Here is a 20,485-nt window from a genome sequence, read left to right as displayed (position 1 = left end):
GTACCATGTTCACCCTTAGGGTCTAGTCACTCACAGAAACCATCTCAATCAATTCTAGGAAAGCACTGTTACAGGTGCATCTCTGGTCCAATTACTTGTAGGCAAAACCATGGCAGCTGCTAGGAGCCCTGGTGAGGAGCCTGGAGTTCCATGGCAACCAAAATTACCTACCCCAGAAGGACTGGACTACAGGCCCCCAGACAGGCCTAAGAGTCTGGGAGTGCAGGAGTGAATGGACTGCAGGGTAACTCTTCAGATTGTGCAGAAGCAGTCTCAAGGGTCATGAGGATTTGATTTAAAGCCATTCTCAAACTTTTTTTTTTTTTTTTTTTTTTTTTTTTTGCGGTACGCGGGCCTCTCACTGTTGTGGCCTCTCCCGTTGTGGAGCGCAGGCTCAGCGGCCATGGCTCACGGGCCTAGCCGCTCCGCGGCATGTGGGATCCTCCCGGACCGGGGCACGAACCCGTGTCCCCTGCATTGGCAGGCGGACTCTCAACCACTGCGCCACCAGGGAAGCCCCATTCTCAAACTTGAAGGTGCATCAGAACCACCTGGACGACTTGTTAAAACACAGAGGGCTAGACCTCAGAGTTTCTGATTCAGTAGGTCTGGAGGGGCACAGTCTGAGAATTTGCATTTGTAACAAGCTCTGATGATGCTCAAATGCTTGGTTCCCAAAGTGGGGTCCACATTCCTGGCCCTGCCAGTTTCTTCAATCTGCAGGTTCCAGGGTCAGAAGGACTGGAAACAGGGAGTGGCGCCCGGGGTGTGCAACCTACATTCTGGATCGCCCTGTACACCACGGTTTGAGAATCACGGTTTTAAAATGTTTCAAAACGTCAGAAATGTCTTTGTTCCCAACCTTGAGTGTCACTGCGGAAATAAAAGGTGACCAGCCAAGGGATGTTTGTTCAGTATCATTAAACGGTTAAAGCGGTTAATTAATCAGTGTGTTTGGATTAAAACAAAACAAACTTTCCACTTTCACCAAAGAAACGCGAGTTACCTCAGGATGAGTAAATCCAGCCTTTGGGGTGGGTAAGAGGTCTTTTTTCTGGGCATTTTCATTTCTCCCTTCAAGAAGAGACGCACTCATCGCGTGGTTCTCCCCTTAGGGTAAGTAAAAGCTGGGCAGAAGTTTGCAGACTCGCCCTGCAATTCCTGGATCTCGGGCGCCCAGCTGCCACTGGCCAACCCGCCTTGCAGTCTGCGCCGGCGCCTCGGGGATCCGCCAATGAAGCGCTGAGGAACTCCATGACTTCATCGGATTACTCTCTCATTGGCTGCTGCCGCCGCGCCGGACCCTCCCCTTCCATTAGATCTCGGGAAAACTGCGCGGGCCCCGCCCCTAAGTGGAGGGCAGGTTGAGTTCTTAACCTCGTCTTCGAGTCTTGCGGACTTCTCTTCAAACAACAGATACCTCAGAAGGAAAATTCTGCTTTCTGACAAAGACTTGAGCGTGCCTCTCAGTCAGACAAAGTACTGGTTTTCTGCGCTGACCTTTGACTGCTGCATCGCTGAGGTTTAGCTGGTGTCTTCAACCTTTCTTAGGTACCTGGCAGATCGCACGCATTTCCCACTTACTTTAATCGTGTATTTGAATGAGTTTTGTCCTGCATCTCAGTGGATGAGTTTCTCAAGCCCCAATTTACTGTGGAATGCTAGTGATCATCTGTCCCACATTTTACCTGGGAAGTAAATTAGGTGGCTCCCACAAGGTCACACAGCTGGTTGGTGAACAGAGATGAAAATCAGATCCAGGGCTCCAACTGCAACCTCAGTGTTGCACACCTCCACCCCCCCACACCCCACCCTCTCAGGCCGTCTGATGCCTGAGAGCTCAGAGCAGCACTGCAGTCCAGGAAGCTCTGCCTGTAGGAGAGCCCACAGACTAATAAGGGATAATCCAGGTTTCCTCACATTCTAGCAACTGCCTAACTCCCAGTTTGACAGGATAGAGTCATGGACTACAATCTCCCAGAGCAGTGCTCTCATTTTACAAATGAAGAAATTGATGGGTACTTGAGCACAAACCAGTTGTCTGTGGGTAGAGGCCGGACTTGACCTCCTGCTCTTCTTGTCCAGCGATGAGCCCCAAATGCTGGAAAGAATGGAAAGCCCACGAGTCCCCAGGGAAAGTTTTGTGCAGTGAGCATGGTTTCAGTACTGCAAGCACTAATCTGGGAGTAAGGAAGCAATCCGAAGTGTTTGTATGCTTCTCTGGCTGGCCAGCAGTTCAGGTGAGCCTTCATCCCCAACCTTTCTTACCAACAGCGTCTTTGCTACAGGAAAGGAGACCAAGCTGCGGATTTTTTCTCCTCTGACGTAGCGGGTGATCTGGTGCTTGAAGAGTCCGAATGCTATGACCCTCTCTTGGGTCAAGGATTTTTGAAAACTCAGGACCACTCTGTTAGATGGGGAGACTTGGCAAGCAGACTAGACCTGAAATCCTTTTGCAAGGCTTGGCTCAGAGTTTACCTCCTCCAAGACTTCCTGGAATCCCCACCAACAAAGGTGGACCAAGGGCTCCTTCAGCCCCCAATGCTCATCTGAGTCCAGCTGCAGTGCTATTGTTCACTTCTTTGTCCCCTTTCCAACTAGACCATGAGTTCCTGAGGGATGGCATCACACTTTATACAATTTTGTATTCTCAGGGCCTAACGTGGTCTGACACATAGTAGATGCTCAATAAATGTTTGTTGAATTGAACTGTGGAAACCTTGCACGCTAGTTGCCTTGTGCAGGGGAAGATCACTCGCAGTTCCTAACAGATGCAGATTTTGTGTTTATGAGGCTCCTTCACACAAAATGAGACTTCTCACTCTTTTTATTAGTAAAGTGTTTGAAATGAAAACTTCACAACTGTTTGCTAATATTGGGTTGGCCAAAAAGTGCCTTCAGTTTTTAAGTAAAAATAAAAGACACACTTTTCATTCTCACCAAGAACTTTATTGGACAACATATTCACCCTTTTGTTCCACTACGTTCTGTCATTTTCCAGGCAACTTCATAATTCCATCTTCCCAAAACTTTTTATCGTTTTGAGCAAAGAACTGTTCCAGATGCCTTTTACAGTCTTCCAGGGAATTGAAAGTTTTTCCATTAAGAGAATTTTGTAAAGACTGAAATAAATGGAAATCTGAACATGCAATGTCTGGTGAATACTGTGGATGAATCAGAACTTCCCGGCCAAGTTGTGACAGTTTTTGCCTGATCATCAAAGAAACATGCGGTCTTGCGTTATCCTGATGGAAGATTATGCGTTTTCTGTTGACTAATTCTGGACTCTTTTTGTCGAGTGCTGCTTTCAGTTGGTCTAATTGGGAGCAGTACTTGTTGGAATTAATCGTTCGGTTTTCCGGAAGGAGCTCATAATAGAGGACTCCCTTCTAATCCCACCATATACACAACATCACCTTTGGATGAAGACCAGCCTTTGGTGTGGTTGGTGGTGGTTCATTTCACTTGCCCCACGATCTCTTCCGTTCCACATTATTGTACAGTATCCACTTTTCATTGCCTGTCACAATTTGTTTTACAAACAGCACGTTTTCATTACATTTAAGTAGAGAATCACATGCGGAAATACGGTCAAGAAGGTTTTTTCACTTAACTTATATGGAACCCAAACATCAAAGCGATTCACATAACCAAGCTGGTGCGAATGATTTTCAGCACTTGATTTGGGTATTTTTTTGAGTATGTCAGCCATCTCCCGCATGGTATAACGTTGATTGTTCTCAATTAATATCTGGATTGGATCGCTGTCAACTTCAACTGGTCTACCTGACCATGGAGCATCATCCAGCAGAAAGTCTCCAGCACGAAACTTCACGAACCACTTTTGACACGTTTGATCAGTCACTGAACCTTCTCCATACACTGCACAAATCCTTTTTTGTGTTTCAGTTGCATTTTAACCTTTCTTGAAATAATAAAGCATAATATACCGAAAATGTTGCTTTTTTCATCCATCTTCAACATTAAAATGGCTATACAAAAATTCACCAATTTTGATTCTTTTTTTTAAATGCACGCTGATATGACAGCTGTCACATACAATCTAACAAAATTGTTTCAAATGAAGTTAAAGACAGCTAAGTGCTACTAGAGCCATCTTATGGAAAAAAACGAATCTTTTGGCCAACCCAGTACAACTCCATAAAAACAAACAGATCCCTTGTGCTTACCTAATTCCTGATTGCCCTTTAAAACTCCAGAAGTGTGAGTCAATTGCATTATTCAAATCAGAACCCTCCATGTGTTTTCTTCTGTGCCTGGTCTGCTAGGAAGCTCAAAAATCATCCTATTCACACTGTTAGGAACAGTCTCCTCTCTGGTGACAGGTATAATGTTCTCCCCTATAGCTGTGTAGTTTCTGATCTTTACTTTGCTGTTCATTTAGACATATAAGCCCACTCTTTGCCTTTCTGGGAGAAGGTAGGACAGGTGATATACAGGGTAACAGGAAAGTAACCCCAGATCTCCAAGTGTGAAAAAAACACTCACAAAGATAAGTGATTTCTATCATACTGACTAAACCGAAAACTAACTTGATTTTTGTTATGGTGTCCAAAGCCTAGGCAAGGTTATCATGAATGGAGAGGAAAAGTGAAAAGTCTCAGAGCTATTCCAGCTTCATCCTGGGCAGGAGGACGCAGATCTGAGACACATGGATATTCTCAGCCCCAGAGAGGTGGTTCAGAAATGGAACCAAGAAGGCTCACAGAGCTTTTCCAGGGCTTGGGTAATGACCTTCTTGAGACTTTCCTCTCTCTGGTTCCAAGTCCACACTCACCAAGCAACCTCCAAGCAAGCATTTCAGCTTTGCAAGCATCCTGACACCGGGAACTAGGTCTCTGGGTATGGGGCACTGGGGGACGGCTTCCATCATAAATGGAATTGGCATGGAGCATAAGCGAGGGCCGCTGGTGGACTTCACTGTGGGAGCAGGTGGAGCACCCTGGAGCACCCACGTGTTTCCGGACTTGCAAAGCTGAAGGCCACGCAGGAACGTGGTTTCCGCACTCGGGTCATGCCGTGCTGGTTCCCTCCTTGAGCAGCCAGCCAGCCAGCCAGCCTCCTACACCTGGCTGTCCCTCTCAAATGGTAACAGATGGTTAACTGGAAACACCAGCTCGGTGCCTGCAGTGGGGTTGCTCAGCAAGGATCCCACTGGTTTGTTCCTACAGTGGGAACCATGGCTCCAGGCAGCAGCAGGTGACCCTGGGAAGAAAGTCAGGGGACCCCGGGGTATTTGAAGGGGGAGAGGGGCACAGAGCCATCTTGAGTCATCCTCAGAAACCCTGCTCAAAACAGCGGCAGCGATGCAGCTTTATAAACCGCAGCCTTGTTCATAAAAGCACACCTGGGCACTGAAGTGTGATAAGCCTGGGGGGTGGATAATATACTCCATGCCATGGAGCAGTACACGCTACAGAAAAGGAAGGAACCACAGCCTCGCATAACAAGGACAAATCGTGGGGCGTAATGAGCAACAAAGCAAATTACAGGACAGGACGCCACTTTAGAAAGCACGAAGCTAAAGAGCGTCATACGGTGACATATGACACTCATATTACTAGGGGTGGCAGGAAATGTGTGGTGCTAAAACTACTTAGAAAACAAAATAAGGATGAAATCAACACAAAAAGCAAACTTGTGGCTAACTCTGAGATGGCCAGCTGGGTCCCTGGTGCTCACTGCATTATTTTATTATATAGGTGCCTCTTGATTATCTGTTTTTGTAGGTGTCAAAAACATAATCAAAGACATCCAAAGGCACTGCAGCTATCATGACTCAAGCACGAGCACTGTGGCTTGTCCCCCCGTTCGTCACACGCGCTGCTGTAGTGCCCGCCCACGGGGCTCACCGAGCACGCATGGCTCACACCCCCCGGGCTCTGGGGAGTCTCCCTGCTCAGGCAGCCAGATGACAGGGCTGCTGCCTGGCATGGTGAGGTCAAAGGTTAGCAGCGGTTATTCTGTTAGCACACTGAGGCCCCTTGACATCTCCTCTCTCCGGATTTCCATCTCCCCCTCAAACCTGCCCCATATGCTTCCGCAAGCTGATTTGCACTTGACTGCGGGCCTGTCTGCCTGGAGTACAACTCCAGCCCCACCACTTTCCTTCTACTCGTTCAGCCGTTCAACAAATATTTACTAGGCACCTATGACGTGCCAGGCACCATTCTCAGCGCTGGGGATGCAGCAGTGAACGAGACCACACAAAAATCCCTGCCCTCGTGGAGCTGACATTCTAGTGAGGGAGGCAAACACTAAATTAATAAATATGAATCAGGTGGTGACAAGCAGAAGCCTAGAGCTGAGTAAGGGGACAGGGAGTGGAGGGAAGGGCAGGGAGTGGGTTTGGATAGGGTGGTCGGGAAGGTCTCTCTAAGGAGGTGGCCTTGGGTCAGGGACCTAAATGAAGGGAGGGGACCACGTGGGTATGTGGGAAGGGTCTTCCAGGCTGAGGGAGGCACAAGGGTAAAGGCCCGGCCCCTGCTCACTCGAGTCTCTTTCTTTCCCTGGGGCTCCCCCGCCCCTCCCCAGCCTGTCTTCTTTCTCAAGCCCTCTCCCCTCTGCTTACCTCTTGCCCTATTCTAGTTGTGGGTGTGTTTTTTGTTTTTTTTTTTTAAATGAAGTATAGTTTGTTTGCCTTATTCTAGTTGTCCAGGGGGCCCAGGCTTTTGGGGGAAGAGGACGGGGACGTTTCCAGACCACCGAGGCATCCCATTTGCATTGACCTTTGCTCTGAACATTTAGCCCGTCTCCATGGCTCCTGGCAAGACAGCTCTCCTGCAGGAATTATCCTGGAGTCAGACTTCCTGAGCCATCTTCCACTTAGCTCCTTTCCTGCCAGCCATTGCCAGGCCTCAAGGCTGGATTCGGCCTACAGGCTGTGATTTTTCACATCCTTGTCAAACCTGTAACAGCAATGCCTGGAAAAAAGATGTCGGCTTAATTACTATTATTAGCACCAACGACTTCCTACTACTGAGGTTCCCTGAGTGCCGCCTGCAGGTAAACTCACCTGGAAAACCATTTGGGGACGTTCTCCCCCTGTGATCACCTGTATATCTCCAGGGTTGCTGTGGCAGCTGCCAGAGCAGCCTGGGCAACGGATGAAGATCAGAAAACATCGCAGATGTGGGAATGAGCCCAGAGACCAAGGAGCCCAACTGTCAGACAATGTTTATCAGCTTCTGCTCCCAACCCCCATATCCCAGCAAGCTCAGCGCTCAGGCAGATGGTCAGAAGGGTACGCTGGTGGGTGTCAGTCACTTCCAGGACGGCCTGCTGTGAAGGTGGAAGCCTCAAATGTAGTCACTTATTACTGTTGTGTTAAATCCTGAAGGAATACATTTGCAGGCTGATTCTCGACCTTGGAGATCTCCAGCCTCGTCCATTCATTCATTCATTCATTCATTCACTCTTTCATTCAAGCTCCTACACAGTGCCAGACCCTACACTGGGTGCAAGGGGTACAGAGACACGGAATGTCAGGGCACGTTTATTGCACTCTTATGGTCTATCAACACCCTTCTAAGTGCCTTACCTGTATTTCCTCATTTAATTCACAATCAATTCTACAGGGTAGGTATTATAGCTGAGGAACTGTCGGCGGGGAAGGCAGGAACTATTAATGCCACTGCCCAGGCAGCACATGCTGAGTCAAGGGTCAAGGTCTGCTCTGCCCTCATGAAGACACAGGCCTTGTCTCTGGAACTTATCAGCTGGCGGGGGAGCACAGAGATGGACACCAATAATATACCTTACAGTATGGCAACTGAGGCAGTATAAACATCAGGCATTATATGACAGAGTTTGTTATAAGAAGCCCTATCACAGAGGGAAAGAGCAACTATTGTGGGATCACACAGGATCTGTCAGATGTTGAGCACGGCTTCTTGGTGACCCTTGGCTTGGGTCTCAAAGAATGCACAGGAATTTCCCTCCTGGACCAGAGGGGAGAGAACTTCCTGTGCAAGCATCTGGAGAAACAGACCTCCATGCTAAGAGGAGAATATGAGCGTTCAGGGTGGAGGATGGTGGTGGAAATACCTCCTGTGGAGATTCCTTCTACTTCTCTTCCTATTTCTTCTTGGTGAAACTGAAGAATCCAAGCCCCCAAAGGGACCTCTGTTGAAACTTTGACATTGTATTTCCCCTCGAGCTGTCCATAGCATCTGAGGCTCATCAGGCCAACCTTCATCATCTCATAGGTCCTTGCAGGTGCCTGAGGTTATGCCGGTCACATCAGAAGGCATCTCCGGATCTTCCTTCCTCACATCTCTGGATATCTGAGTTTCAGCTTCACCCTTGGTTGACTGGGGTCCATGTCTTTTCTTCCCAAGAACAGCCCCGGGGCTGCTGAGGGGATGAGAGACGAAACTGCAGGTAAGAACTCCTGGAAAGCTAGAGTAAGGCACCCCTAGAAGGGATGATGTTGATTATGACTTGGTTCTTCCTCATACCTGACATTCCAGACTGTCAGCTCCATCCTCAAATGCGGTATCCAGAATCCAATCCTCTCACCACTGCCACAGCTATCACCCTGGTCCATCCACCACCATCTCCCTCCTGAACTACTGGCAGTGTTCTCAGCCCTGCAGCCACAGTGGTATTCCTAAAATGTAGGTCACGTCATGACGTACATTAAAAGTCCTGCACGGATGCCCCATTTCACCAGAGGAAAAGCCAAAGTCTCCATAATGGTCCGCAGGCCCAACATGAACTCAGCTCTGACTCCCACCTCTGAACTCTCCTGCTTCGACCCCCTCCCTTCCTCTACCCCAGCCACTTGGGTCTCTTTCCTGTTCCCCCAGCTTATTAAATATGCTCCAGGGCCTTTGTACTTGGTTGCAGTACCCTCTGCCCAGAGATGTTCTCTCTCACCTTCTTCAAGTCTTTGTCCAATGTCACTTCAAGGAGGCCGTCTCTTACCACCCTGTCAGTTCTTTACTCTCCTCATTGGACCCTGCTCTGTTTCTTCAGCTAACCATTTTTACCTTCTGATTTACTACTTTATTTTGCTTATTTATTCCCCTGCCTGGAATGTAACCAAGGCAGGTATTTTGTTAGTTTCCTGCTGTATTCCCAGCACCTGCAACAGGACCGAGCCATAGTAGGTGATGACTACATAGTCATCGGATAACTGAAAGAAGGCACAGTTGGGACGCCTGCCCTCAGCTCTGTCTGCAAGGCCAAGACAAGGAAACCCCCCTGCGGACTCTGCATCCTCCTCAGAGGGCAAGGTAGCCGACATCTGAGCTGGCAGTCCTTGCCCGGTTCAATCCAACTCGCCTCAACAGACATTGATGGAGCCCTGGGCAGGTGCTGAGCCTGCCTGAGGGATGAGTCTCCACCCACCTCGAACTGGGTGGGGCGAAGGCTGCCTGGGGCAGAGGGGGCCTGCTAAGGAGCACAGGCCAAGCCAGGCCCAGAGGGATCTCCCAGAAACCTGAGATGGCAGGGCAAGCTCAGGCAGGCCTCCCCGTCACACCCACCTCATACCCCAGGCCCACTAGTCCGGCCTGGCCCGTGACCGTCCCCAGGGTCACTGCCCTTTCTAGGCCCTATTCCTGAGGGTCTGTGGGGCTCCCAGTCTCTGCCTCCCTCCCTCCCTTCCTCCCGGGTCTCCCTCCTCCACGCCCCCATTCTGCCAGACCCCTACCACCACAGCCCCTGCTTTTCCTCACCTCTCTCTTCCACGCCTTCCCCCTCGAATCTGGACCCCAGCCCCAGCCCCCCTCCAGGTCCCGTTCCCGGGCCTCCTTCCCCGACCCGGCCTCCGCCGCACCTCGCCCCTCCTCGCGCCTCCCCCTCCCCCCGGCCCCCGGCCCCCGCGGCCCCGGCCCCGGCCCCGACCCGGGCCCGCGCTGCGGCTCCGGCCCTGGCCGGTAGGGGCCGCTCCTCGCGGCGCCCGGGGCCCCGCCGCGCCAGCCGCCGCCGCCCGCCTCCCCGCCCCTTCCCCAGCCGGCGCTCCCGTTACGCCGCGGAGCCGGGAGCCGGAGCCCGAGCCCGCGGCGGCAGCGGGAGGCGGAGACGGGGGCGCCCGGGCGGCGGCGGCGGCGGCGGCGGCGGCGGCGGGGCCTGCGGGGGGGCTGGCCGGGCCCGGCCAGGCCGCGATGGCGACCAAGAAGGCGGGCTCGCGGCTGGAGACGGAGATCGAGCGCTGCCGCTCCGAGTGCCAGTGGGAGCGGATCCCCGAGCTCGTCAAGCAGCTGTCGGCCAAGCTCATCGCCAACGGTACGCGCCGGGCGCTCCGGCCTGGGCTGCTGGAGGCGCCGCGGCCTCCGCCGATCACCGGGCCGGGCCCCCGAGGCGCGGCGGGGCGCGGGCAGGGGCGCGGCCGGGTCACGAGGGCGCTGCGCCCGGAGATGTGCGCGGCGGGGCCAGGGCCTCGGGAACCCGGGGTCCGCGGCGCGGCGCGGTGGGGGCCTCCGGCGGCCGAGGGCTTGTGCCGGGCGTCCCAGAGTTCCGGCGTGCAGGGCGGGCTTCTGCGGAGTCAGGGGGTGGGTGTCTCGGAGTTGGCTGCTGTACTGGGGTCCCAGGGGGTCAGGGGCCGGCCTAGGGGCTCTGAGAAGTTGGAGGTGATGGGGGGAGGGTGCGTCCTCAAGACTCGGGTGTGGATGTATGGGGATCCAGGGTGTGTGTGTGGTGTACTCGGAGTCATGATGTATTTACGGGGGTCCTGCGAATGGGGGTGGTGAGCAGAGACACCTGGGAAATATGCTCTGTAAACAGATGGCGTTCAAGGGGCTCCAGGTGGAAGCCCAGGCTTGGGGTGTGTGTGGGGTGGTGGTGGAAATCAGGTTGAGATGTGTCCCGGGATCCAGAGGGTAGGATGTCGAAGCTGTGGATCTAGGGAGGTCGGGTTTGGGAATATGGGGGAAATAGAGTCAGGAGGGAGAATATTGTGGAGCGAGGTGGCAATGTGGTTGAAGAATGTTGGGAAATGGAGTTGGGTGTGTGAGGGGCTTGGGGCCTAGAGGAAGAGGGGGTCAGAGAGGTCCAAGGAGTAGGAACCTGGTGCCTGGAGTTGGTCTGTGACCCGGTTGACTCAACTGGTTCTCATACCCAGTGGAATCAAAATTGCATCCAAAATGCCATTTCAGAGCATAGCTCCACGTGTCCTTATTTGTTTTGGAAGCAAGTATCCTTAATGTTTGCTTGTCTTTTAGTGCCCGCCCAAACCGCAGGCACCAGTGCACTGGCGAGAGGGCAGAGGTTTTGTCACATTTCATCTCAGGCTTCCTGAGGCTGGGTGAGCACATGTTGGCTGAACAAATGAATGAATGAAAGAATGAATAAATGACACTGTTCTGAGAAGGGACCGCCACACTGTTTTCAACCTTCTCGCCTCAAACTACCCAGAAATGGAGAGGGATGTCGTGTGTCCTCTTCAGGAATGGTTTATATTTGTGCCTTTTATAGTATCAGAGCCTCAAAATAAGAACTTGGTTTTGTGCACTCTCAACTGTGGTACCTTGCTTTGGGCCGGTATTTCCTGGGCAGATGCAGGTGCCATGATCATAGCAGGGGCATGGAGGAAGCACAGACCTACCTGGGCTCAGCATGTGGAACGTGTTGACTCTTCTCAGTTACGCGAGCATTTGAGGAAAAGGTGTTCAGTCCCCTGGGCCCCAGTGGCAGCCTGACCTTGCTGTCCCTGTAAGGGTCACGAGCTTGGCCTCTTGCGTCTCTTCCCCGTACCTGCAAAGTTTTCTTGTTTCTTCAGAGCTCGACAATCCTGGGTCTACTTTGCCACTTCCCGGCTGTGTGGGCATATAATACCTTCAGGGCGTATTATACCTTCAGGGCATATAATACCTTCGTTGATCTTAGGATTAAATAAGTTCATTTGTGAGCCCCCTGGTTTTTCCCTTCAGAACCCACTTGTTTCCTGCTTTATTTACTCATTCAACCAGTATTTGCATGCCCACACGTGTCGGGCATCAACAGTGGTGAATAGCACTGACCAAGCTTCTACCGTCATGTGCTTACCTCCTCTGAGGAGACAGATGGTAAGCAAATATGGACATAGTAAACAAGGTAGCTTCAGATAGTGAGAAGTGATTTGAAGAAAACAGACAAGATCATGTGACTGAGAATGATGGGTAGGAGAGGTGGGGTAACTCAAACTATGGTGGTCTCTGGAATGAGAGGGTAGATGGGCTTTCAGTGGCATGAGCCGATCTTACCTTCACGGCCCCTCTAGGCTTGGCTCCCTTTCCAAGGCTTGGTCCCTAGAATCTAAGCCACAGTCATTAATGGGGCTTGCGGGGGGAGCAGGTTGTACGGGGCACAGTGGTCCATGGGTCTATGTGCAAGTTTGGTTTGGGGAAACTCATGAGAGAGAGACTTTTGCCCCAGAACCCACATGGTAAACAGCAGCCGTTGATGGCCAAAGGTCACACAGACTAGAAAAGGTCAAAGAGATTGCTCAGGAAGATAAAAAAAAAAAAGAAAAAGGATGAAACAAAACAGAATTATTGTGGCTTTCCTTTGGGGTTCAGAGAAGTGCTTGTAGGAGGGTCTTTCCCTTTCTTTGGCTGATGGGGGCTCCCCTGACTGGCAGTGGGACGTCCTCCTGGCTTTGGGGGCACCAGACCCACCTGGGTGCACTAGACCTCAAGTTTTGGGCAGATTTGGCAAAATCCCTAAGCTAAAACATTTGCTGTTTAGAATAAGGACAGCGAGTTAATGTCATGTTTATCATACTAAGACAGTTACCTTGAAGGCAACCACAGGCAGAAAAGGGCACAGTCTTTGGAACCAGCCAGACCAGAGCCTGAGTCCTGGACCTGCCACTTCCTAACGCTGTGACCTTGGTCAAATTACTTAACCACTCGGGGCCTCAGTAGTTTCATCCTAGAATGAGGATTAAAAGACTTACCGTGTAGGGGTTGTTATGAGATTCAAAGGAGTCTAAAGACTCCCAGGGCTAGCCACAGAGCCTGACGCTTTAGTAGGCAGGCCCTTCATTCATTCACTTATTCATTCATTCCACAAAAACTGAGTACTTGCCAATGTGCTAGTCACTGTTTTAGGCACTGGGGATCTACCAGTGATCACATCAGACAAACATCCCTGCCCTTATGACACCCACATTCTAGTAGGGAAGGGGCAGGGAGACAGATAGATAAAATCATGAAGTAAAATGTACAGGATGTCAGATGGTGGTAAGTGGTATGAGAAGAATAAAGAGGGGAAGAAGGAAAAGTGCTTTGGGATGGGGTGGGGGTGGGGCTTGTTTAAATGGGTGGCCGGGGAAGGCCTCTGATTGGAAGGCAGCATCTGAGATAAGAGCTAAGTTGGTGGAGTGTGTTCCAGGGAGGGGACTTCCAGGGCAGAAGCCTGGTGAGGGCAGAGGGGTGGCAGGGCCAGATGGCATGGGGCCTCATGGGTCATGGTTAAGGCTTTGGGTTTTCTCTGAGTGATGTGGGAGCCCCGGGAAGGTTCTGAGCAGAGGAGTCACTGGTTCTTGCGCTCCCGCCTGCAGCGAGCCTCTCCGCTCAGCACGTCAGCGTCTGTGCTTGGGCATGGCAGCTCCTCCCCATGGAGGCCGGTAAATAGCGGACACTTTCAGAGCCTGCTGCTCCAGCCTGACTCCTTTGAGATAAATTGGTTTAGCTAGTTTTGCCAAGAGGTGTATAAGGAAGAAAAGGGCCAATGCCAAGCTGGAAACAGAGCCCAGAAGTTCCTTTTCTGCCTCACACCCCACTGCAGTCACTGTTTTTAATCACTCCATCTCAAGGCACCGAAATGTGTGGCAGCTAAATGCCAGGCCCTGATGAGTTCCAGCAAGAGAGCGGGGATGGGAATACATACAAGCTAAGGGGGATGGGAGAGTCCACTCAAGCCCAGGCTCTTGCTACCTCAAGTGTGGTCAGGGGTCCAGCAGCATGGGCATCGTCTGGGAGCACGTGAGGAGCGCACACTCTCGGGCCCCACCCCAGACCTGCAGGGGATTGGTGGGCACAGGGAAGTGGGAGGGGCCCTGGCCTGAAGATGGCGTGGCCGCCCGAGAGGTCAGGGGTGAACATGGAGAACCGCACATCGGCTTCTTGTCGGCTCACAGGTCAGCCCTGGCCGTGGGAGGGCAGTCCCAGCTGGCTTCCCTCTGCAGAAGGTCACCCTCTAGCCTCCTGGTGGTTAGGTTCACTGCTGTGTGAGGAAGTGCAGTTATCTGGCCCCTGGGCTTCAATTCAGACTCTGGCTGGCTGGGTGACCTTGAGCCAGTTACTTAACATCTCTGAGCCTGCGTTTCCTCATCAGTAATATAGGGTTAATAATACCTAACCCATCAGGATGGCTGTGAGGATGAAATGAGTTGATATATGTTAAACTTGGTATTTGCAAAATACTGGTGTTCACTCCTTCCTGCTGACCCAGCACGACCCTGGGCAAGACAGGCCAGGTCCTGGCTATCACCTGGTTGGGAAGAAGTGTGGGAGACCTCGGGATGACACACGTGAGCTGGGCCTGGTCAAGACTTCCGCATATTTCAGTAACAGAACAGACCTTTTGGAGGCTGCACCCGCCCCGAAAGACAGCCGCTCGCTCTGAGGCAATGTCGGCCTCTCCGCACTTCCCCAGGCTGCTCAGCTTCTCAGACGGGCTCAGTCGCTGAGCTCACTTAGAGCAAGTAGGCCCTGATCATAGTGTCTCCTGAAGGGACCATCGCCCCTCTGGTTAGGTGTGATTTGGGGTTACTTTACTTACCTCTTGGTGAAGGGTAGGTAGGGAAGTGGTGCCTGAAACAAAGAATATTTAGGGGGCAAAGTTTGGTTATACAATGTACTTAGACCTTTGAGTGAGAGTGAGGTTCTCGCCTTTGCCAATAGCTGATATTCCTGTGGTTTGAAGGAGGGCACGGGTGGCATTGTGGCTTCCCCTTTTGGAGGAGGGCCGGGCCCGCTCAGGCCCCTGGAGATTTCCCAGAGAGGCAGAGAGGTAATGGTGGATGGGGGGCCCCTCTGCCCGCCCGAGGGGCTTCTTAGGAAACAAGGCTGAGGTGTATCTGAGAGCCTGCAGCGGGGTGAGAAGGTGGCCCTGACGTGTAGGAATGGCTTCTTTGGACACTCCTGGGGTACGGCAGACTCTCGGGAAGCCCCCAGACACAGGGGAAGGAAACTTAGGAGACTCTCCCTCCTGGCTTTCCCAGGCCAGCGTCCTGCTGTCCTCTGAAGGACATGCCTTTGTGGCAGACCACACGTCCTGATTTTTGGATCCAGAAGATTCACTCATTCCACAACGCACATGGGTGGCTCTGAGCTGGGCATTGGGGCTCACGTGGTCGCTGTGGTCAGGGCAAAAACACTGTGACCTTGTGGCTCCACACAGTGGGACTGGGGCTGCTCAGCTCCTCCTGCACGCCCCCCCCCGCCGCCCCCCCCCCCACACCTCCAGGGCACAGGAATTTCAGGCTCCGAGTGGAGAGGAAGGAGGATACCCGACATCCATCCGCTTGGCCAGCCAGCCTTTCCAGCCTGACCTCCATCCCCTTGGTGCGCGGGGCCCCTCCGTTGGCTGGTTTGGCCTCCTGGACCTTCTCGCTCCCCTTGCTTTTCATCTCTCACCTGTGCGCAAGCTGTTGGGCTCCAGAGCCCTCTCTGCAGGTCAGAAGCCTAGCCATCTGTCATGGTCTGGTTCAGGTTCCTCCTAGCTGTCCTTCCCTCACAGAAAAGGCTGTTGGCCTCTGAGAAGACAACCACAGAGAGTTAGAACCAGATGGGCCCTGAGCGATCACACTGGATAACAGTTTTCACACTGTCCTGTCGAGAAAGCACCCTGGTGACCAGGTGGGCAGGCCTCACTCACTGGAGCAGGTACATTTTCCCTTAAAGTTTCCTTTGAAGGAAGGGCTAATGTGCTTAAAAAAACACATTTGAAACCCACTGATCTAGTCCAACCTCCCCATCTTATAGATGAGAAAACAGGCCCAGAGAGAGAGGTGTCTTCCTTAAAGCCACCAGCCGGCGATGGCAGAGGTGAGCAGAGTGGGTCAGAGGTCTGGACCCTGGGTCAGAGTGTTGCTCTGCCTTGTGAAACCCCATGTGTAAAGTGGGGACACACGTCCAAAATTCCTTTTCTGAAACCCTTGGGGCCAGATGTGTTTCAGGATGCAGAATTTTTCAGAGTGCAGTGTATATACTGGACATTACGTGACACTCCCCGTGGGGTTAGTGGCAGTGCTTCATGAGAAAACAAGCAGTATTTCTGCATCAAAACATATCAACAGTCATTGCAAAAGGGATAAATAGACTCCACATAACCTTACATTGGTTCAGTTTACCTGCCCAGTAAGTTAACAACAAAACCCAGCTTTTGGTTTGTAGAGAGGTCTGGATTTTGGAAATTATGGACAAGGGATCGTGAACCTGTAATGACAGTGCTAAACTGGTAAGGTGGCTGGAAGGACCACGTGACAACAGAACAAAACAAACAAGCCAAAGAGCACCTGAAAGTGCTTTTAGCCTGGGGCCTGCACAGAGTAAGCCCTTATCAGAGATAGCATGGGTTGTCTCGTGGTGGGTGCTAGCGTCTCCCACCTCCCCGCTCAGGGCCGCTTCCCCTCCCCACACAGTCTGCTGGGCATGTGCCTGGTCTTCCCACTGTGGTGGCCCTTCTGAAGGGCAGAGGGTGTGCTCCTGCTTTAGTGGGCCACCAGCCTCCTAGCCCACACTGGGTGTGCTGTGTCGAAGTGGCCCGCAGACTTTCACCAGGGGAGGCTCCTGGAGGCGCACGGGCTTCAGTAGTTGCAGCTCACGGGCTCTAGAGCACAGGCTTAGTAGTTGTGGCACATGGGCTTAGTTGCTCCGTGGCATGTGGGATCTTCCCGGACCAGGGCTCGAACCCGTGTCCTCTGCACTGGCAGGTGGATTCTTAACCACTGCGCCATCAGGGAAGCCCCCTGTTGTATTGTTTAGATTCCACATATAAATGATATCATGCAGTATTTGTTTTTCTCTGTCTGACTTATTTCACTTAGCGTAATGCCCTCCAAGTCCATCCATGTTGCTACAAATAGGAAGAGGTCTTCTGAGACATCTCAAAACCTTCCCCGTCAGCCACCAAGATGAGACTGAGCAGAGTTTGGCACGCGGGTGGGATGAGAGCCACGTAAACTAGAAAGGGCAGCCGCAGCCACAGGAAACCTGGTGTTGTGGCCTCAGCCCCTGCTACCCTCCAGGCTTGTCTGTCCCTGTTCATCGAGCACAGCGCCTGGTGGAGGTGCCAGCACCAGGCAGAACAGATGCTTTTTGGTCCTTTCACGGGCCTGCCAGACACGGAGTCAGAATCCCCAGGTATTTTCCCTCTGAGTGACCTTGTGCACATCACTTGAACCACTGAAACCTTAGTTTTCCCGACTTCATGGGCGTTAAAACAGTGCCAGTACGGAGGGAGGATGAACAAGCGTTTCTTGAGCTTCAGCTGTGTGCCGGATTCTGCGCGTGAACTTGCACGTGGATCCCGGTTATTCATCCCAACAGCCACGTGGGGAGTGGGGTCGGGGCTGTGATTCCCATTCAGGGCACGAGTAGACCGAGGCTTGGAGATGTTCATAGAACAGGACTCTAGCCCAATTATGACTCTAGTTCCATTATTCTACACTAATGTTTTTCTGAACTTTTCAGATCAGAATCACCGAGCTGGCTTATTAGAACCCAGTTTGTAGGGCTCCACACGTGGTGATTCTGATGCAGCCCGTTTGGGTTGGGGCCTAGGCTTCTGCACTCTTTATAAGCTCCCAGGTCTTGCCAGTTATGCAGGTCCATGGACACGCTCTGAGCTGCACTGAATTAAGGGAGCTCAGACAATATGGATTGCCAGACCTCTCCTCTAGGGTGGCGATTCTCGGTCCAAGATGCGGACTGGAAATCTGTATTTCAAAATTCAGCCTCTGGTGATTTGTGTCACCAGGCATGTCTGAAAGCCCCTGCCCTCAGCCACCATTCTTAGCATTTAAGGAGCACCTCCTGTGGAGCGGGGCGGGGGACGCTGCACCAGAAGACGTAGAGCGAGCCGGTCACCAGCCACAGGAAGCTTCCCGCTCAGGGCAGTCCCTCAGCCTCTGGGCAGCTGACTCACCTGGGGCTGCTTAGTAACTCGGAGTCGCAGGCTGGGTCCGAGCTTCTGCTTCGGGAAGTCTTGGTGGCGTCGGGTTCAGGGAACAGGGTTGTTAACCGGCACCCGGGGGATTGTGGCGCAGGGAGTTCCCGGACCACACTGAGACATGATTGTCCAAGTGGTGGGACAGTGTCACCTGCGGCCTGAGGAGAACAGTGACAGCATCACTGAAGGCTACAGGGTGCAGCTGGGTTACTGGGGCTGAGGGTGGTGGGTGAGGCCTGGCAGAGCGTGGCTTTAGGCGGCCTCTCCTGGTCTTAGCACCGAGAGTCCTGTGTCCCAGAGCCCCCTCAGTCCTAGGCAGTGGGACAGTAGTTCACCCTCTTAGGCGGATGGAGTTATTTTAGCAAAGAGGAAAGGAACCTAGTACAGGAGAAAGCGGTGGATTTTGCCCTGTTAGATCCGGGTTCAAATCCTGGGTCCGACACTTACTGCTCGTCCGGCCTTAGGTGAATTACTTAGCTTCTCTGAGCCTCAATCTTTATCTCAAAGGTTACTTTGAGGAACAAATAAGATAATGCAGTTTCTAGCACAAGCATTATCTCAAGCAGCCTCACTGCATCAGGAGTATTGTGTGTGGAAGGAGGGTAGAAAGTTCCAGATACTCAGTCCTTTACAGGGTGTGGACGAAGTGGGCAGGACAACACTAATAGCAATGATAGCAAAGATGCTTAGTGGCGGTGGGGTTCTTGTTGTGCTGAGAAGCTGACAACAACCCGTGTTTGCTGGGTCACAGAACTAGTAAGCGCTTCAGCCCAGGTCTGACAGATGCCTCAGGCCTTCTCTTCCAGCCACCCATTCAGCACCCAGTAAGCCTGGGGTAGGACGTAGGGGTGCTGCCATGGGTAATGGGGACACGAAGATGAATGAGACCACGGGGCTGGCCACCCCAGGAGGGCACGGCCTTTTGTTCTCTTGTTCATTGCTATATCCCAAGCACCCATCACATGGCTGGCACACAGTAGGTACTCAACTAATTCTTCAACGAACACCTTGGCCTGTGCTCTGGAGGAGTTAACTTGGATTCATTTACTCATCAGACACCTACTGAACACCTCCTGGGTGCCAGCCCTGTCCTGAGGGCCCGGAACACGAAGATCGCTGAGTCCAGTACATGGAAACTTGGCAGACTGGGCTCGGGGCTGGGGGTGGTGGAGGGACTGGGCTGTGGCGGCCCCTGGGGAGGGAGTGTCCACCCGCGCGTGGTTGCACATCTGAGTCTCTTGGTGTCGTCCTAGCGCGACTGGCCTGGGCCCACCTGGGGCTGATGGATCGCTGTTCGGGCTGGCTGCCTGTGGCCTTCTCTCCCTGTTTCTTGGGCAACTGCAGGGTGGACACTTGCTGGGAGGCCCATCCCAGGGAGGGTTTCCGGTCCCCTCGCTGCCCCCTTATCCCTCTTTCCTCCTCACGTTCAGGCTGGCTCAGCCCCGTTGCTGCAGGGCCGGGCTCCATTGAGGAACTGCCCCCTCTGGCTCTTGTAGGTTCTGAAGCAGCGTTCTCTCAAGTTAGCCAGCCTTGGAGGGGTGTCCACTTGGTGAGATGATACCCCTGAGGGGTGGGTGGTGCCCAGCCCAGGGACCTACAGTCAATGCCACCCTCCCTTCCCTGGTCCACCAGGCACCAGGCCAAGGCAGTCAGCTCCCCACTGAGTCTTGGGCCTGGAGGCCTGGGAAAGTGGGTCTCCCTGGCCCGTTGTAGCCGCCGCACACCCTGTGGCAGCCTCCCCGCCCTGCCCCAGCACACACGCCGGTGGTGTCCAGTCACCCTTCTGCCTGGAGTCTCACTTAGAGAAATTCCTCAGGCCCCTCAAACCTCACTTGCTTCTCACACCCTCCTGAGTGTCCCTGCTGGTCTTTGCACACCACCGCACAGGGCTTGGTGGTACCCGCCTCCCTACAGACCCTACCCCTTGGAGGCAAGAACTGGATTGGGGCTTTGGGTCTTCAGGAGGAACTTGCTGAGTCCGTGTGGGTGTACGTTTAACGAGCCTGTGTGGGGCTGGCTTCCTGAGAGAGCCATTTCCAAGCCTTCTGGGCTGGCCTGATAACAGCCCCCCTGCCCGCTAGACTCACTTCCTGCCCTGCGGAGCTCTGGGGACAGGTCAGGCCAACTCCAAGCTCATGACTTTCAAGTTACCTCGTCTCTTCTTAGACGAGGTTTCTCTAGGGGAAGTGTGTGCGTGTGCGTGCGTGTGCGTGCGTGTGCGTGTGTGTGTCCAGCATACTCGTCTACTCTGGCAGCGCGGAGGAAGCATAGTCTTCTGTTCCCGCATGTTCCTCTCCCGTCCTGTCCCTCAGCTTCTGCGTTGTGTGTGGATATGAGCAGGCATTGGCATGAGGCCTGG

At 52.9% G+C, this 20,485-nt stretch overlaps 1 protein-coding gene across 7 annotated transcripts in view; it reads left to right on the top strand.

The window, feature by feature from the left end:
- The first annotated feature begins 10,069 nt into the window (after window positions 1-10,069).
- The window catches only part of TTC7B (tetratricopeptide repeat domain 7B), a 238,212-nt gene continuing 227,796 nt past the window's right edge, over window positions 10,070-20,485 (top strand). For 3 of the 7 annotated variants that reach the window (XM_060295185.2, XM_060295188.2, XM_060295187.2), the window contains exon 1: window positions 10,072-10,254. In XM_060295185.2, coding sequence (XP_060151168.1) covers window positions 10,134-10,254 — 121 coding nt within the window. In that variant the 5' untranslated portion in view covers window positions 10,072-10,133. Of the gene's footprint in view, window positions 10,255-20,485 lie in introns of all 7 variants that reach the window. The other 4 variants (XM_060295189.2, XM_030883589.3, XM_060295190.2 and 1 more) reach the window with 3 other exon arrangements.

Source organism: Globicephala melas, chromosome 2, assembly GCF_963455315.2.
Source record: "Globicephala melas chromosome 2, mGloMel1.2, whole genome shotgun sequence".
NCBI lineage: Eukaryota > Metazoa > Chordata > Mammalia > Artiodactyla > Delphinidae > Globicephala > Globicephala melas.
This window is presented reverse-complemented; position numbering and strand designations above follow the sequence as displayed.